The 14,887-nt window shown below is 34.9% G+C and overlaps 2 protein-coding genes across 2 annotated transcripts; one reads left to right on the top strand and one right to left on the bottom strand.

Annotated features, from left to right (window-relative positions):
* Window positions 1-239: 239 nt before the first annotated feature.
* Window positions 240-4,671, top strand: si:busm1-57f23.1 (uncharacterized protein LOC368621 homolog). The gene is made up of 5 exons (XM_038268260.1): window positions 240-381; window positions 477-613; window positions 3,861-4,012; window positions 4,095-4,196; window positions 4,288-4,671. Exons 2-5 carry the CDS (start codon window positions 526-528, stop codon window positions 4,381-4,383), a joined length of 438 nt encoding a protein of 145 aa, XP_038124188.1. The 5' UTR covers window positions 240-381; window positions 477-525; the 3' UTR covers window positions 4,384-4,671.
* A 4,363-nt stretch (window positions 4,672-9,034) lies between these two features.
* Window positions 9,035-14,814, bottom strand: rassf6 (Ras association domain family member 6). The gene is made up of 11 exons (XM_038268241.1): window positions 14,715-14,814; window positions 14,395-14,466; window positions 13,465-13,543; window positions 13,194-13,354; window positions 12,969-13,069; window positions 12,176-12,375; window positions 11,223-11,324; window positions 11,048-11,099; window positions 10,840-10,958; window positions 9,756-9,853; window positions 9,035-9,392 (listed from the first exon to the last, which is right to left on the bottom strand). Exons 2-11 carry the CDS (start codon window positions 14,451-14,453, stop codon window positions 9,317-9,319), a joined length of 1,047 nt encoding a protein of 348 aa, XP_038124169.1. The 5' UTR covers window positions 14,454-14,466; window positions 14,715-14,814; the 3' UTR covers window positions 9,035-9,316.
* Between the last annotated feature and the right edge of the window lie 73 nt (window positions 14,815-14,887).

The raw sequence follows: 14,887 nt of genomic DNA, 5'->3' as shown, positions 1-14,887 counted from the left end.
TTTGAATTGAATTTCACTATTTACACTTCTCCAAGAAGTGTAAATAGAAGTAATAGTTATGATATTCCCAGAACTACCAAAATTAAAAATATAAATTTATGTAGGTACTTCCTTGTGGACATGGTATTATCATAGAGCCCTTCTACTTAACATGTGTGAGTTTTCCTGAAAAACTGGAGCACAAGAAGATTAACAAACACCCACTCTTGCACATGCGTGTCATCACTGTAGAAGGGTAGGTGTGGTCTGCACCAATGGTTTAAACATACCAAAGCCTGAATGCTGACACACACATTCACTCGAATACACTGAAGCTCTTTCACTCTTCATCTGTTCTGGTATTTGCCCCCACTTTAACTCACGGCAAACAACATCTACAAGGTTGGTGGTTGATTTATTTACCAATTTTCTGGATCTGATATGTTTCCTAGATTTTAACTTCTTTTTTTTCTTTTGTGCCTTTAAACATTGACCAGGACTTCTCAGTTTCTTGCAAACTTCCTGACTGACAAGCTGTTAGAAAAGATGTCTCTGCCATTGTCAGTGCTGATATGCCTGTCAGTCTTCCAGCTCTGTGTGGGAGATATACCTTTGGAGGAAGTCATTTCAACCAGTAAGTTAAAAAACAGATAAGAAATCCTATAAAAATGTTTGGCAATGCAGTCTATATACTGAAGAAAAAGTCAATTCAGGCAAGTAACATGTAATTCAACTGTGCAACCATGAACACAACATTTTGCCTGACAACCTGCAAACCAGTTAATCAACATGTCTCCAAACTTATGGATATTTTCTTGTGATCTATCTTTAAAGGTTGTGTCTTTGTTGTTAAACATACAGCAGATATAATACTTAATCAAAGAAAAATAAATATATTCAGATTATAATGAAACAAGCAAACATTATTAAATGAAAAAGAAGTTGACTGAATTCTGTTACAACCTAAGGAAATAGTAATATACGTTTGTAGCAAAATTTGATTTATAGCAGGTCTGAAAACTGTTTCAAACAAAGGAATCTGGGCCTATAGAAATAAAGAACCTATAGTTCTAAAAAAGGGTGGCTGTCTGACCTAATGGTTTTTTTGTGTGTTTATGGTCCAGAGAGGATGACTCCACACTGCATTGTGGTTGGATACTATGAGTCATGTGTTTTGGCTTCAGCCACAGGTTAGATTAATTCATCACTGTCAAAGTGTTGTTTAATTTGGCAGAAAGGAGGCTACTTTGGGGGGAAAAGAGAAAGCCATTGCCCTCCAGTATCAAAACGTATTACATTATAAAAGACACTATATGTTATCCAGTTTAATAATAAAATATCCTGTCTTCATTTTTGTTTATTTCAATGCCATCCTATCTGATGGTAGATAGGATATATATTTGACCCATACATTTTATTTTACTTGTGCAGTTATTCAAGCCAAAATCCAAACTAAACCTCTTTGTTCCAAGCTTCTGACGATCAGAGGTCTTTATTTAAAAGGTGCAAAGTAGGGTGTGATCAGCAGCTTTTTTCACATTGTCAGTCGAGTCGTCATGAGATTCAGTGTTTGACTGGGTGTGGATACAACGAGCAGCAGCTGCTGGCAGGCAAAAGGAGTGAGTCTCCTCAAGTCTCTATACAAGAGATTGGTGTGATTTTGAAATTAGCACGTCAATACAAGTTATCCGCATGAGAAAGTTTGGAACAGCTAAAACTAAAGTGGAAAAGTAAAGTAACAGGAAAAGTACTGGATGGATCCAGTCATAAAACCACACTAGGTGATCAGATCTGCTCTTGATTTACATCCATCATGTCTGTCCAGCTTCCCTATTTCTGCTGAACAAAGTTTAATCTTAAAAGGATATTTAAAGACACCAAGTTACAATGCGCTATAAAAGCTTTGTTATATGTTAAAAAGCACAATGAATATACCCTTTAACATAGTAACATCCAAACATAAAAGCCTGATGGATGCAAACAGATCATTTTTTAAGCATCTCTACAGTATCAGAAAAGTGAAGCTGCAGAGAAACAGTTTCTGAAATAAACAAACAAAAAAAAAAAATTGTCCATTAACCTTGAGTAGAATATTTTGCTCATTTGTTTCATTTTAGAAAAAAAAATGCAATATCATACAAACTTTCCATGGTTTTGTCAGCACTGGTGTAATTCACAGGGCTGACTATGGTGTTTGCATTCTGTCAAATGTCCACATTTTCTTTGCTTCTCAGAATTTTTGCTAGTCGTCGCCACATGTTTTCATTCAGACGTGTCTTTGCAAATGTCTTTGTTAATATGATTAATTACTGCTAGGTTTACATTTTTGTTAGCTGCTATGATTTTTCTTTCTCAAGAAGTCTTTCTTTTATTGGCCACAATAAACAAAACACTGAAAGTTTATTTATTTAACACTCTTTATGAAAGATGTTTAAAAGTGCTTTAAAAAGTAAACTGTATGAAGAAAATGTATAATACAGAAAATTGACCATAATATAAAAACAAACGCCAAAATTGAAGTAATTTCTGCTTGGATTTGACATCCTGTCTTATCTAAGACTAAGAAAAAAAAATTCCACCCAGCAAGACTGAAATATCCTGACATTTTGAATTGGAAAAGCTTCGTGGATGGGAGTGATACGTTTTCAAACTTGGAAACAAAGTGCAGTTGATTGCTTTTTTTTTTTTTTTACTTTTTTGGGAAGAAATATCAGTACGTGTTGTGATAACGACCGCCGCTATCATAGATGTTTTCTGTGAGGCCAGCTGAACAACTAATATTTTGAATTAAGTAGATTATTTTAGTTTAATTATTTCTGTTCAGAACACTGTAGTAGTGATATAGGTTTACAGATGTTTTCTTTCAATTTTATTTATGAGTATTTCCAAATATCGCATTAGAAAAGGTTGAAGGAAAAGGCAACATTTAAATCTGCTTAGTAAATTTGAAAGTTCTTACATCCACTTGACCATGTTTGGACTTTTTTGGAAAATAGTACATGCAGTAAATATGAGATAGAAACACGTTTGAATAAGTTCTGAGTTAGTGAAGATTTACCTCATGTGACTGATCAGCTGTTTCTACCACCAGCATCATAAATGCGAGCATTAGAATCACTTCTCTCTCCAGAAAACGTGTAGCACCGCAAATACTTGCTGAGACGATAAAGTTAGTAGAATCTTCCTGGTTTGCATGAATGCTACCTACCTGTTTATTAAAGGGAAACAGAATGTCAATGTAAGACAGAGTTATTTTTCCTACCGCTGGTTACTTTGCTCCAAACCAGTTGGAAAAACTTCCAACTCACATTTAATTTTTTTAAGCAAGTAGGTTAGCCCATCAAAGCCTTGTTGGGCTACTGTATAACACCTTCAACTCAACACTATTCTTGACATTTTAAATTGAAAAAACTTCTTGGATAGGAAGCGAAACGTCTTCAAACTTTGAAACAAAGTACACTGGATTGTTTTTTATTTAATTTTTTCGGAAGTATTTAGCAGGAAGGAAAGTATATTTTAAGTTTCTTAAGAGTAAATTAATGGCATTAACACAACCTCAGACAATAATATTATTATGCTATAAATCTATCTGTTTGTTGAGTGTAATGGGGTTCTGTGATGTGGGGTAAGGTCAGTGAATAGCAAGGAAGAATAACAAGGCACCTTCTTACATCTCCTTCAGTTGAACATCGGTCCCAACAGAAGAAATGCAGCCTTTGTATGAAACACAAATCCTGCAGTTTCTCTCTGTATACTAGACTTTTCATTTACATTTTTCCTGGATAGCGGACTTTCAATATATGTATATAATACATGTCACTTTATAATAATAATAATAATAATATTAAAACGAACGGTCCTGTGTGTTTGCTCTTGCACAGAAAAAGTACGTCTTTTGGGTGGCTGGTCTGACAACAAGCCTGAAGCAGAAGATGTTCAGAAAGCCACTCGACATGCAGTGGAAATGTTCAACACACACTCCAAGACCAAGAGGATGTTCAAACTGGTATCAGTTAGCAACGCTAAAACCCAGGTCAAACTAAACTCCCTTTAAATAAGTTAATGGACCCCATCTGCTTTTAGCTGTTTAAATTCATTGTTGTTTCCCACTTCAGGTAACCAATATGATTAACTTTAAGATTGATGCAATCCTTGGAAAAACCCAATGCCTCAAGTCTGAAAATCATGACTTGGAGAGCTGCAAAGTGGCAAAAACTGTAAGTTTGTTTACTCTCTTTCTTTTTATATACCCGTAAAAAAATAAATAAATAAAAAAAATAATAGTTATTGCTGTTTTCTCTTCCACAGCAGCTGAAGTGCCACTTTAGAGTGACTTTCAACCCACGCAACAGCAAGTATGAGCTGCAGAACAAAAAATGCAGCAAGGTTATGAAGAAGGTTTAATTCATTTTGATGCACTAAACATGTTCTTATAGCCTCACATTCATAAAATTGTGACTGGTTTTAATTAACTTTTAATACACACCATGAACATTGTTTGCTCTTTCCGCTTTTGCACCTGATTTCATGGTAAAAAGTAAAACTGGATGCAGATTAGAAGTCATTTGGAAGGAAAATGAATAAATCAAATACATTTAGCATAAGAAACATTTGCTTAAAATTGTTTCAACGACTTTGGATTTTGGAATTATCTTTTTGTGACTGTGTCTAATAAATAATTTTTGCTCGTTATTTGCTTGGAGGTTTTCTTTTAAGTATAGGTAAACATTTGTTGTAATTATTCTTACAATTATTTTAAGTAACATCCATTGAAATGATTTTCTCACTCTGATTATATAACCTGTATCTTACTAAGTGCAGACATTTCGTTTCAGTTTAATAACATACTGTTGGGCTCTTATTGAATAAGTTATCTTTCATAATTTTAGTGGCCAAGCTGATCTGCTAAATAATAATTTAAGTCATGATCTTTGGAAGTATAGAGTACAAGGAGAGTTACTGATTTAACATTCAATTTGGGAATTTGAAAATCAAATTTCAAATAAAAAAAGGCAAAGAGGATTCAAAAATGTAAGGTGACAGGAAATCACACTGAAAAAGGAATTACCTTTTTGAACCATATTTATAACCATATTTATAATCAGATTAATGAATTGTGTTTTTTCAGTATTTCATCATGTGTTAATAAATACAATTTAAAACACATCTTTAATAATTAATTTAAAAAAGTAAAATTAGAAAATGCTTTTCAAATTAGATTTCTAATTCTGTGGTTTAAGTGTTAAATTTTAAATGGCTGTTTTTCTTTTTCAGTGACTCTAATATGTGTAAAAGACAACAACAAGTAAATGTATTTTATGCCCTAAGAGATTATGGTTGTTATGGAAGTCTCTGTTTAGACTTCCATAACAACCAACGATCATAGCCTGATCTTTTCAGCAATAAACACTTAAGTTTGGTTGAGTGTGGAGCAAATGTTTAATATGTGGAAAAGGACTGTCATCCTCTTTCTTTAGTGATTTCCATGGAAACTATGTTTCAATAAGCAGGTTTAACAAACTTAAATCCTCAAACTGGAATTGATCCAGCCTGAGGTTGGAAACACTGAGTTTTCAGTTTCATAAAGGCTGCAGTGAGTTAGTTTAATCAACTCTAAGTAGGTCAACTAAGAGTTAAACATGTGCGTAACAAGTATGAGGAGCCATTATCTATTTTATGTGGGGAGTGGTGGCCTTGTGGTTTGGGCACAGCACTTGGAATCCTGAGGTTCTGAGTTTGAGCCCCACTCCCACAGACTGCCACTGTGGGTCCCTGAGCAAGACTCTTAACCCCACACTGCTCCCTGGGCACCCCACGATGGCAGCCCACTGCTCCCCAAGGAGATGGGTTAAATGCAGAGGTAAATTTCTCCAATGTGAGATGAATAAAGTTAAACTATTATTATTAATTATCAGTGGATCCCTGATTCGACGAGTCATGATGACCACAGGCAACAGGAAGTGGCTCTTTCACCCTACTTTGTTTCTGGATTTTTAATTTTATTTTATTTGTTTTTTATTTTTTCCTACTTGCTTTGATTCTGTTTTTTCTTCCTGTATTTTAATCATGTAAAGCACTTTGCATTGTCTTTGTACTGAATTGTGCTATACAAATAAATTTGCCTTGCCTTGCCTTGCCTTGCCTTACTTGACCTAGAGATTTTAATGCAAAAATCAAAGATATAAATGGAAAACTTATTTAAAGGACAGTGTATCAGTGCTACAGCTATAAAGGAGAGGAAAATGGCAAAGAAGAAGATTGCTGCTAGAGTTAATGCATAAGTGTCATGATGGGTTCTCAAATGGAGACCCAATTATGCAGAACACCACTTGACGGACACAAGGATGAAAGTTTAACACGTTTATTATGCACAACACACAGAATGTACTGATGACTGGTTCGGGCCCTGGTTCTGGTTTCACCGGAGTCTGCGTGAGAGACAGAGCGGTTAAGGACTGCTGACAGGATTTGATTTCCAAGTGAGCTGTGATTGTACCTTGAGGGTTCTTGAGGTTCTCTTTGGAAGAGTCACTGTTGGTTCTGGAGAGGTGTTTATCAGCAGAGTCCGTTTGCTGCTTCAGCATCAACACTGCGGCGTTGAGGCAAGGTCTGAAGACAGCTTATATAGTGGATCCTCTGATGATCTAGATGAGCTGCAGCTGTGCAGGAGGCTCCCTCAGAGGATCCACGGCGGACTCTGCTGGAGAAAGATGGGATTTTCTCCAGCTCCCAACAATAAGTTTATATAAATTTTTCTACATTTATTAAAAGCACTCTTCTCTCTGTTGTTCTATTTGTAGATTCTTCCTGTTCAAAATCATGTTCTAAGTCAGAACTGTAATAACAAATGATCTAAATTACATTTTTTGCAGCAGAACATGAATTTCAGGAAGCAAAAAAATTAATTCAAGATCATTCTTTAATAGGATCCTTGTCAAACATAGATGCAATGTTTGTTTTTAAAACCTAATGTGTCTAACGGACCCAGTGAATTATTTTTTTTTTATTGTATGCAGAAAACTAAGACAAAAATCTCCTGTCTAATTAGGAAATGAAACAACATGATTGGCTGTAGGGAGAGCAGAGACGGAGAAGTTTACTGAAGAAAACTGCTCCCAACCAGGTTAGCACTGAACAGAATGTGACTACGGTAACTAAAATAGAGGTTGAGTAAACTTAGAAAACCTGCTTTATAAAACGGACCCCTGATCTATTTGAAAATAACCAAGACTTTTTAATTACACAATTTACCGGCCTCTTTAGATGACTCAAAATTGTTGAGCATTATCTAGCAGGGTATTTTTTTTATATACTGTAAATGGACACTTTAATGGTACATTATACACAATATGAGTGCTCTTCCATGATACCAAAGATCCAAGACCTAAATCTTATAAAAATTTTGTGAGATAGGATTAAGAGAAGAAAGGATAAAAGAGGATGCAGGACTGTGGTGGATCTTAAGACACAAAGCAAAGAGGAATGTTTCAAGATCCCTTCAACTCTGTTCTACACCGCTGGGAAATGGTGCAAGAAAGTGCAAAACATGCTATGAAAATATATCACGAGAAAAAAACACTGTGGCTAACAAATACTGCCTTCGAAAAACTCCTTTGGACTTTTTCTTACTTTTTATAATATTCCATATTTTAAAGTAGTTTCGTTCACATGAGCAACCAGCACAAGTACTGAATCGTTTGCTGACGACCAAAATGCATGGTTTCCCTTTCCCCTCCTCCTTTGCATTAATAAGATGATGCTGCTTTGCTGATACATTTTGCTTCTCTTTAATTTGTAATCCCTTAATAATATATTGATTTTTGTGGGTACTGTGAAGAAAGAAGTTTAAAACTTAACCTGTTTCCAAGGGGTTGTTATAATTATTGTATATAAGTTTTAAAAAACAAAAATAGATTTAAATTTAATGAGATAAAAATTAGCTCAGAAAGGGTTAATTTGTGAACGATTATCTGCTAAAAGACTGATAAAACTTAACGACTGAGATTTTTATCTTATAAACCAGCCTCTCTGGGTCTTTATTGGAGAGCCACACCATTGAAGCCCATATTTTTCCATTTCTGACAAAAGGACACGTCGCTATTGGTTATGAGTCCATACGGAAACTTAATCTGTTTTTATAGCAACTGAAGGACATTAATTCTCATGTACTTATTTTAAATGTTAGCGGAAAACTGTTCTCACTGCTTAGTAATGTGAGGTTGTCTGGGCAGGAAGCCTTTCTTTATGCTTTAAAATAGCTCAGTTCTTTCTACTCCGTCTCAAATGTTTAGTAAATTTGTTTTCAACTTGTTGTTTTTTGTGTCATTTAGTATAATGTCAGACATTTGTTTTAAAAGTTTTTATATTCTTTGTTATCCAACTGTTGTCTCATACCTAAATTTTATTTAAAAACAAATTGATAGGTCTAACCTGAATTTATATTTCCCAGTTTTACGGTGTCTAAATAAAACCCAGTAAAGTAAATCAGCTGTAATTCAATGTTTTCATTCAGATTTTTATCTGCAACTGTGGCAAACTGTTGCAAGCCATGTGGAGCAAAAACGGGGGTATGCACTACCTGTGCACACAGGGGCACCACATTGATGGAGGTACCAAACAATCACTCCCAGTCGGCTATTTGTGCATGAAACAGCTGCTTGTGCATGTGTAGATAATATGAATAACATGATTAACTAATCAACATCTGCCTAAAATGATTTAGCTCCCTTCCATTACTACCCTTCACACAATCCATCATTCATCATTGAAATTGTAAGGTTATGTGATAGGAAGCTAAAGATAAGGAGACAGAAAAGTAGCTTTTGGGGTCAAAAAACAAAACAAACATAAAAAACCAACATAGATATATAAAAAATAAAAAACACAAACAGGAAGTTGCATCATTGTATTGAGAGGGAAGTTGTAAATATTAGCTACTAGTAGGAAATTGACAGGTTACTAATAAAGTTATTATGGTATTTAATCTAATAAATACTAATAAATAAATATCAAATCTTTATCAACCTGACTTAAAAATGCATCAACACATGAAAGGTTATATCATCCAGCAATGTTTTAATTCAGTGGGCATCTGATTTAGTCATATTGGCATCAACATTTACAATTGCATAATTCACAGTAAAACAAAACAAACAAAACATCATTGGTACATTTGATTCCTTCTGTAGGACTTGAAACTGGATTATTTTCTGTATTGTTTGTGATGGTTTTTGTTGATATATTCCAAAAATATTAATCACGATCCACATTTTGTGATGAATGAAAAAGGTCCCCATAGACAGTCTTTCTTCCTTTCAGTAATTGAGTTCAGAGATGGTCAGACACTGGTTTCTATGTGAGGGGACATCTTAAAGTTCAGCATATGAGACAGAAGTCTGTGTTGATGTTGGTACCTGAGACAAACACACATGTAGAAAAATGGTCATTAGATATCATCTAGTAAATAGAAATGATTGACTTCTGGCACCACCTAGAGGTCAACAGATCTTACTACATATTGAAGGTAATCTGTGACAGATGTAATGGGATATATTCATGTGTTTATAAAGGGACAGGTAGTATAATTATTTCTTAGGGATTTCAGTTCAGTTCAGTTCAGTTTATTCGAACAACAAAACAATATAAGATGTGTAAATACAACACAACACAATGAATACATAAACCATAATAAATTGTTCGAAAAGGAATGGGACGAAGTAGAAACTTTTAAGTTTCCCATCCCCCCCTGATTTTTAAAGATAAAATCTCTCTCTTACTTGCTGATGACCCTTTGGATCTCTCTGTTTTCCTCCTCTTTGAGTTGAAGAAGAACCTGATCCAATATGGGGAGCTCCAGATTCAGATACTGAGCCACCTGACAATAGGAGAGAGGTAAACTAATTTTGTTTGAAAAAATGTTACCCAAATATAACTGGAGAATGAAATAAATGTGAAAAAAAGAAACTGAATAAAATCTAAATATTTTTAGCACAAAACATATTCTAAAATCAAATTAGTTTTTTTTCCAATGTTCTAGGTTTATTTTGTCGATTTTTTTTATCTTTGATAAATTTCTATCCTGGCAGCAGTTTAGTCTTAATTCTCTATTCAAATAAAGGGAAATTCCACTTTATTTTCTCAAAGAGGCATCAATGGCCAAAAAATATCAGAAAACATTATATTGTAGCCTTGATGTCCTTTCTATGTGGTTTCTCAGTTACTCAGAAGTTTACTTAAGAAGCCACAACATATCAGATCATCTGGGAGCTAAAACAATCAATCAAAACAAGCAAATGTGAATTCACCTGCTCTCAGCAAAGTTATAAAGTTGGACTTTGATTTTTCTTTTTCACTGGATTAGAAAACATTCAAGTGTTTGTCCTGAAGGGGATGGAGTATGTATGCAATGTTTGTTTATAACTTGAATGACTACATTAAATGCATTTCAATAAAAGACAGGATGGTATTTAAGAAGACAGACAGCAAAGTTTATGAAAGCATTTAATCAACTAATGTTAGAGGAAGTGACAGGGTAGTCAGACCGAGTAATCCACTAGAAAATCCTGTTTTCACCAGTCCAGATCTGCAGCAGGTTGAATTTGCATTTTTCCCTTTAAAGAATTCTCCTTTCAGGTTCTTTGGAACATTAAGAAATGCATTAACTGGAGACAAAACCGTGGGAGTACTGTATCTTATGTGCCAAATTTTAAATCTTGATCTTATAAACAAAATGCAGTAAATGTTCATAAAGCATAGTTAAGTATAAAACAGAAAGGAACAGTTCACTGTCAATCAGAGTTTAGTCCAGATGTTTTAGTACAGTAATTAACTTAATAAAGCCATTGACCAAAATTAACTCACATCATTGCTGACTTCCTCTTCATGCATGTCCATCAAGAAGATCTTGGTGATGTTTTCAGAGGGACCCTGCAGTATTCGTTCCCACAGTGGATGGTCTCGCTGACTCAGCTTTTTCTTTTCTAGCCAAAACATCAGCATTTGATCATCTTTACGGGTTTTCCATTTTTGCATTTACTCATTGATTTCTGCATGAACTTAAACGCCCTACCTCCACTCTGGTGAACACAGTACAGTGCAAACTCCTGGGGATTATTTTCTATCTGTATTACAAAATATTTACAGTGAATCCTTATATAATTGAATCATTTGTGTATTTTACAATTTTCTAAGGGAAAACATGTGTCGTATAATCTTTCTCTAATAATATCGTATAAAGACATCACCTTAAATTTGCTGAGCAGCTGTTCGATGACTTGGTCTGTGGTCATCCTGCTAGAGATGCGAACTTTAGTCGAAGTCCCAAAAGAGGGAGTGAATATGGACGTCTGCAAAATGCAATGAAACACTGAAGGTATGACTCAGGTTTTATTAAGAACATAAGGTAAATGTTTATACAAATAGGAGCAGTTAAGATCCTTCCTTCCATAAATAATTCATTTTATGTCTGAATTTCTAAATTAAGCTGGATTAGTTGGATTAAACCTAGAAAGATACCTCTTATTCTTAAAAAAAAAAACAATTTTTATGCTAAATTAACACAGTTTTACGTAGTTATGTTTGCATCAGGTTGGTATTTAAACAGCAGGCCAATGAGTATTTACTCAGGAAATGGGCTATCAGTGGTGCTGATGTTTAGAATAAGTAAGAGAAAATTAATGTTCTTTCTCTGCTCTGGCCTGGCTCTATTCCACCCCACCAATTTTCAAATGTTTCCATCACTACATTTTCAGAACCAGTAATGACTTTATTCAGCCCTAATCATCTCTGATGATACCTACTCCTGAAAAACGTAATCCCTGGTGAACAAGACCCCAAGAAACTTTCCTCTTTGGTTCCACTCGGCTGCAATTTAAGCCAACCCAGCGCCTGCTGTAGGTCTTGGCAGGAGGGGCCACCAGAACCACAGCTTTCAAAAAAAAAAAGTAGAGCTGAAATCAACTGGTCCCCAAACCAATCCTCTTCTGGCCCTTATGATGAACCAATAATTCAGTAGTAAGGCCCTCTTTTGGCATCATCAAACCACCACTATTTAGGACCAACTAATCTACATTTTAACCTAATGAATACACCTACAAAGTAGTTTAAAAAATGGAAAATATTAAATAATTATTTTTCTTAACATTTTAACAGAACCTAAGGCTGTGATTCCTTCATGTCTTGATAAACATGAACCTACTTTATAGTTATAGTAGTGCCCGTTGATAGAAAAGCGATGTTGTTTTTCTTTCTCCCTTTGTGCTGCAGATTTTCCCTTTCCCCTCCTCCTCTTCACCAGCGAGGCATCGCTCATGCAGCGAACCAGGTTGGACTCCGGCTCCGGCTCGTGGCTTCTAAGCCTCACAGGACGAAGAGTGGCAGTCTCATAAACAGGAGGACCTGAAATGTGAAAACATTGAGACAACTGATGGCAACCATTCCATGGAGCTATTTTCATTTGACTTTACTGAAGAATATTTTGACTGATTTTTTTTAAACCACAAAAACAAATGTTGGCTCTTATTTAAAGCAATTGGCAGGGTTAGGCAAAAGTAAACTGAGTAAAGCCACTCATTCTTTTACATTCTGTAACCTTGTTGATGCAGTTGAAATTACATTTTCACAGAATTCACGCATTTTGATCTTCTTCTTAAAGCACTTCTATATTTAGGATTATGTATGATTTTCTTTATTTACATTATTTTAAGCCCATAACATGTAATAAGCTCAAATTTTGCATTTCATTTAAGGTTAACTTGGGAATAAATTCACAAGATTTAATTTGTAAATTGCCTTTTAGATTTACTCAGATCATGTTTGCAATCATATTTGTTTGATGATGAAACATTTTAAATAAAACTGTAAAAATCTTTAACGCTCAATACTTTGTTCAATAGCGTTGTTTTAAACTTTAAAGTTTATTTTACTCCATTTAAAAAAGAAAGAACTAGCTAATTCAACGTAAAAGACTAGTGTAAAAAATAAAAACTAACCAGGTAAAGGATCTTTGATGACGGTTTCCTGTGCCGCCTCTATCTCTGCCATCTCATCTATCTGGTTAAGCTCACTGTATTCTCCCCATCGGGACATAGTGCTGCGAAAAGAGAGAGAACTGAAATGATTCCATTTATCCCAAGTTTTTAACTTTCCATGTGAAATTATTGGCTTTAAAAATCTCCGGCTTTTACAGTTCTGTAAACACCAAAATGAAAAAAAACCTTGTGCTGCCCACAGGACTGATTGGACTGGTGGGATCAGCTGTAGTCGGGGGCTCAAAGGGAAATATCTGTTTATCATCCTGTATTTTCAGTCTGATTGGTCTTCGTACTCCCCAAGAGATGTTGAGGAACCCCTCCACTGTCACCTCTCCATCATCCCCCTATTACAAAGACACATGGAAAAAGTTGCTTACATTACACCCTGGACCTCATTTAGTCCCACTGAGACTGTGCACAAGCCAGAAGTAATTTAGAACAGTTTGTAAGGTACCTGAAAATAGGTGAGATGCAGCTGAGACTGGTCCTTTAGGTAGCAGTTGTAGGTGTTCAAGAGGGACAAAAACTCAGCTCTAAAATGAATAATTGAATAAATTGCATTGTTCAAGAAAAGAAAAAAACAAGGCAATGCATATACACAGTATCTTGCAAAAGTATTTACAGTTGTGCTTGAAAGTTTACATACCCTCCGATTAAAGACAAATGAATGACAAAAGTAATAATAATAAAAAATAAAATAAAATAAATGAAATTGAAATCATGACATTGATTTGGGAAAAAAGCAATATTGTATTTTAATAAATAATCATTCAGTAAAAAATGTATTACCTTTTTCAGTTTTGGGGTATTTGGGTATTTAAACTTTGCAGCACAACTGTATGTCATTTTTTCCCCACAGCTCCACACTAAATGAAACTCAGTTGGAATTGAGTATAAACTTTGACAGGGCATTCCTGCGTACCTGCTGTGTTTGCAATTACTTCATTGCATCCCTGTATGTTTAGAGCCATTTTTTACTGCTGAATAGAAAAAAAATCTGATCCAGTTCCTGGGGTTGTGCAGGATGTTTTCTTTAGCATGCATTAGTTTCATCTATCTTAACCTGAACCTATAAATGCTCACCTATTCCTTCTAAAGAAAGAAATTCCCCTGAGCATGATGAATGACAAGCCCCTGGACTATATTTATAAAAAAATACATTTTTTTCAGGGGGTTCCAATTGATTTATATGTGTGTTTGTCAACACATCAAACAGTAGCTTTAACTGACACAAAGTGAAATTTCTGAATTCATATACATGGGATTGTAGGCAGGAATGCTTTTTATTTATTTCTTTGTATGAAATTTTAAAATGTATCATAAAACATCAGAAAGACAGAGAGAACAAATAACAGAGCAGAAACAAATTTGAAGTTAATATCACCTGGACAGTTTCCTCCCTTCCCCTGCTTGGATCACTGGAGGCGGAGACACTGTCTTCATCTCTGTTTAGCTACTGCAGATAAAGAAAGAAAATGATCAATCACATGTCACCACAAACGAAAAGCAGCCATGATAAATCCCAAAGTGTAAAGCAGGATGCAAACACTGTTGGTCTCGAGTGCATTAAACAAATATTATTGTCCATCATTATGTTGACCTTACAGTAAGTCAGACATGATGGCTAAACCTGCCTTTACTGCTCTCATACTACAATCACAGCATCACTCTTTTTAAAATGTAACTAGATGATTAAAGTCTTACCTCCTCCAACGATGAAAATCTAACTTCTTAAGTCTTTGTCTCCGTTTCTTTCTTTTTGTGTTTTGAGAAATCTTTTTCCAGCTTCTCTCTCTCTCTCTCTCTCTCTCTCTCTCTCTCTCTCTCTCTCTGAAGTTTGAGTGTTATATTTATCCTCTTCTCTCTTTACTCTTTCA

This window comes from Cyprinodon tularosa, unplaced genomic scaffold (assembly GCF_016077235.1).
Source record: "Cyprinodon tularosa strain WSP-4 unplaced genomic scaffold, ASM1607723v1 ctg7, whole genome shotgun sequence".
Classification (NCBI taxonomy): Eukaryota; Metazoa; Chordata; class Actinopteri; order Cyprinodontiformes; family Cyprinodontidae; genus Cyprinodon; species Cyprinodon tularosa.
This window is presented reverse-complemented; position numbering and strand designations above follow the sequence as displayed.

Excerpts from the sequence above, each read along its gene's own strand:
- si:busm1-57f23.1 (XM_038268260.1), top strand. The coding sequence starts at position 526 with ATGTCTCTGCCATTGTCAGTGCTGATATGCCTGTCAGTCTTCCAGCTC. Across the intron at positions 614-3,860 it reads GGAGGAAGTCATTTCAACCA|AAAAAGTACGTCTTTTGGGT; the intron begins GTAAGTTAAAAA and ends GCTCTTGCACAG. Across the intron at positions 4,197-4,287 it reads GCTGCAAAGTGGCAAAAACT|CAGCTGAAGTGCCACTTTAG; the intron begins GTAAGTTTGTTT and ends TCTCTTCCACAG.
- rassf6 (XM_038268241.1), bottom strand. The coding sequence starts at position 14,453 with ATGAAGACAGTGTCTCCGCCTCCAGTGATCCAAGCAGGGGAAGGGAGG. Across the intron at positions 13,544-14,394 it reads GAAGGGAGGAAACTGTCCAG|AGCTGAGTTTTTGTCCCTCT; the intron begins GTGATATTAACT and ends TATTCATTTTAG. Across the intron at positions 13,070-13,193 it reads AGTCCTGTGGGCAGCACAAG|CACTATGTCCCGATGGGGAG; the intron begins GTTTTTTTTCAT and ends CTCTTTTCGCAG.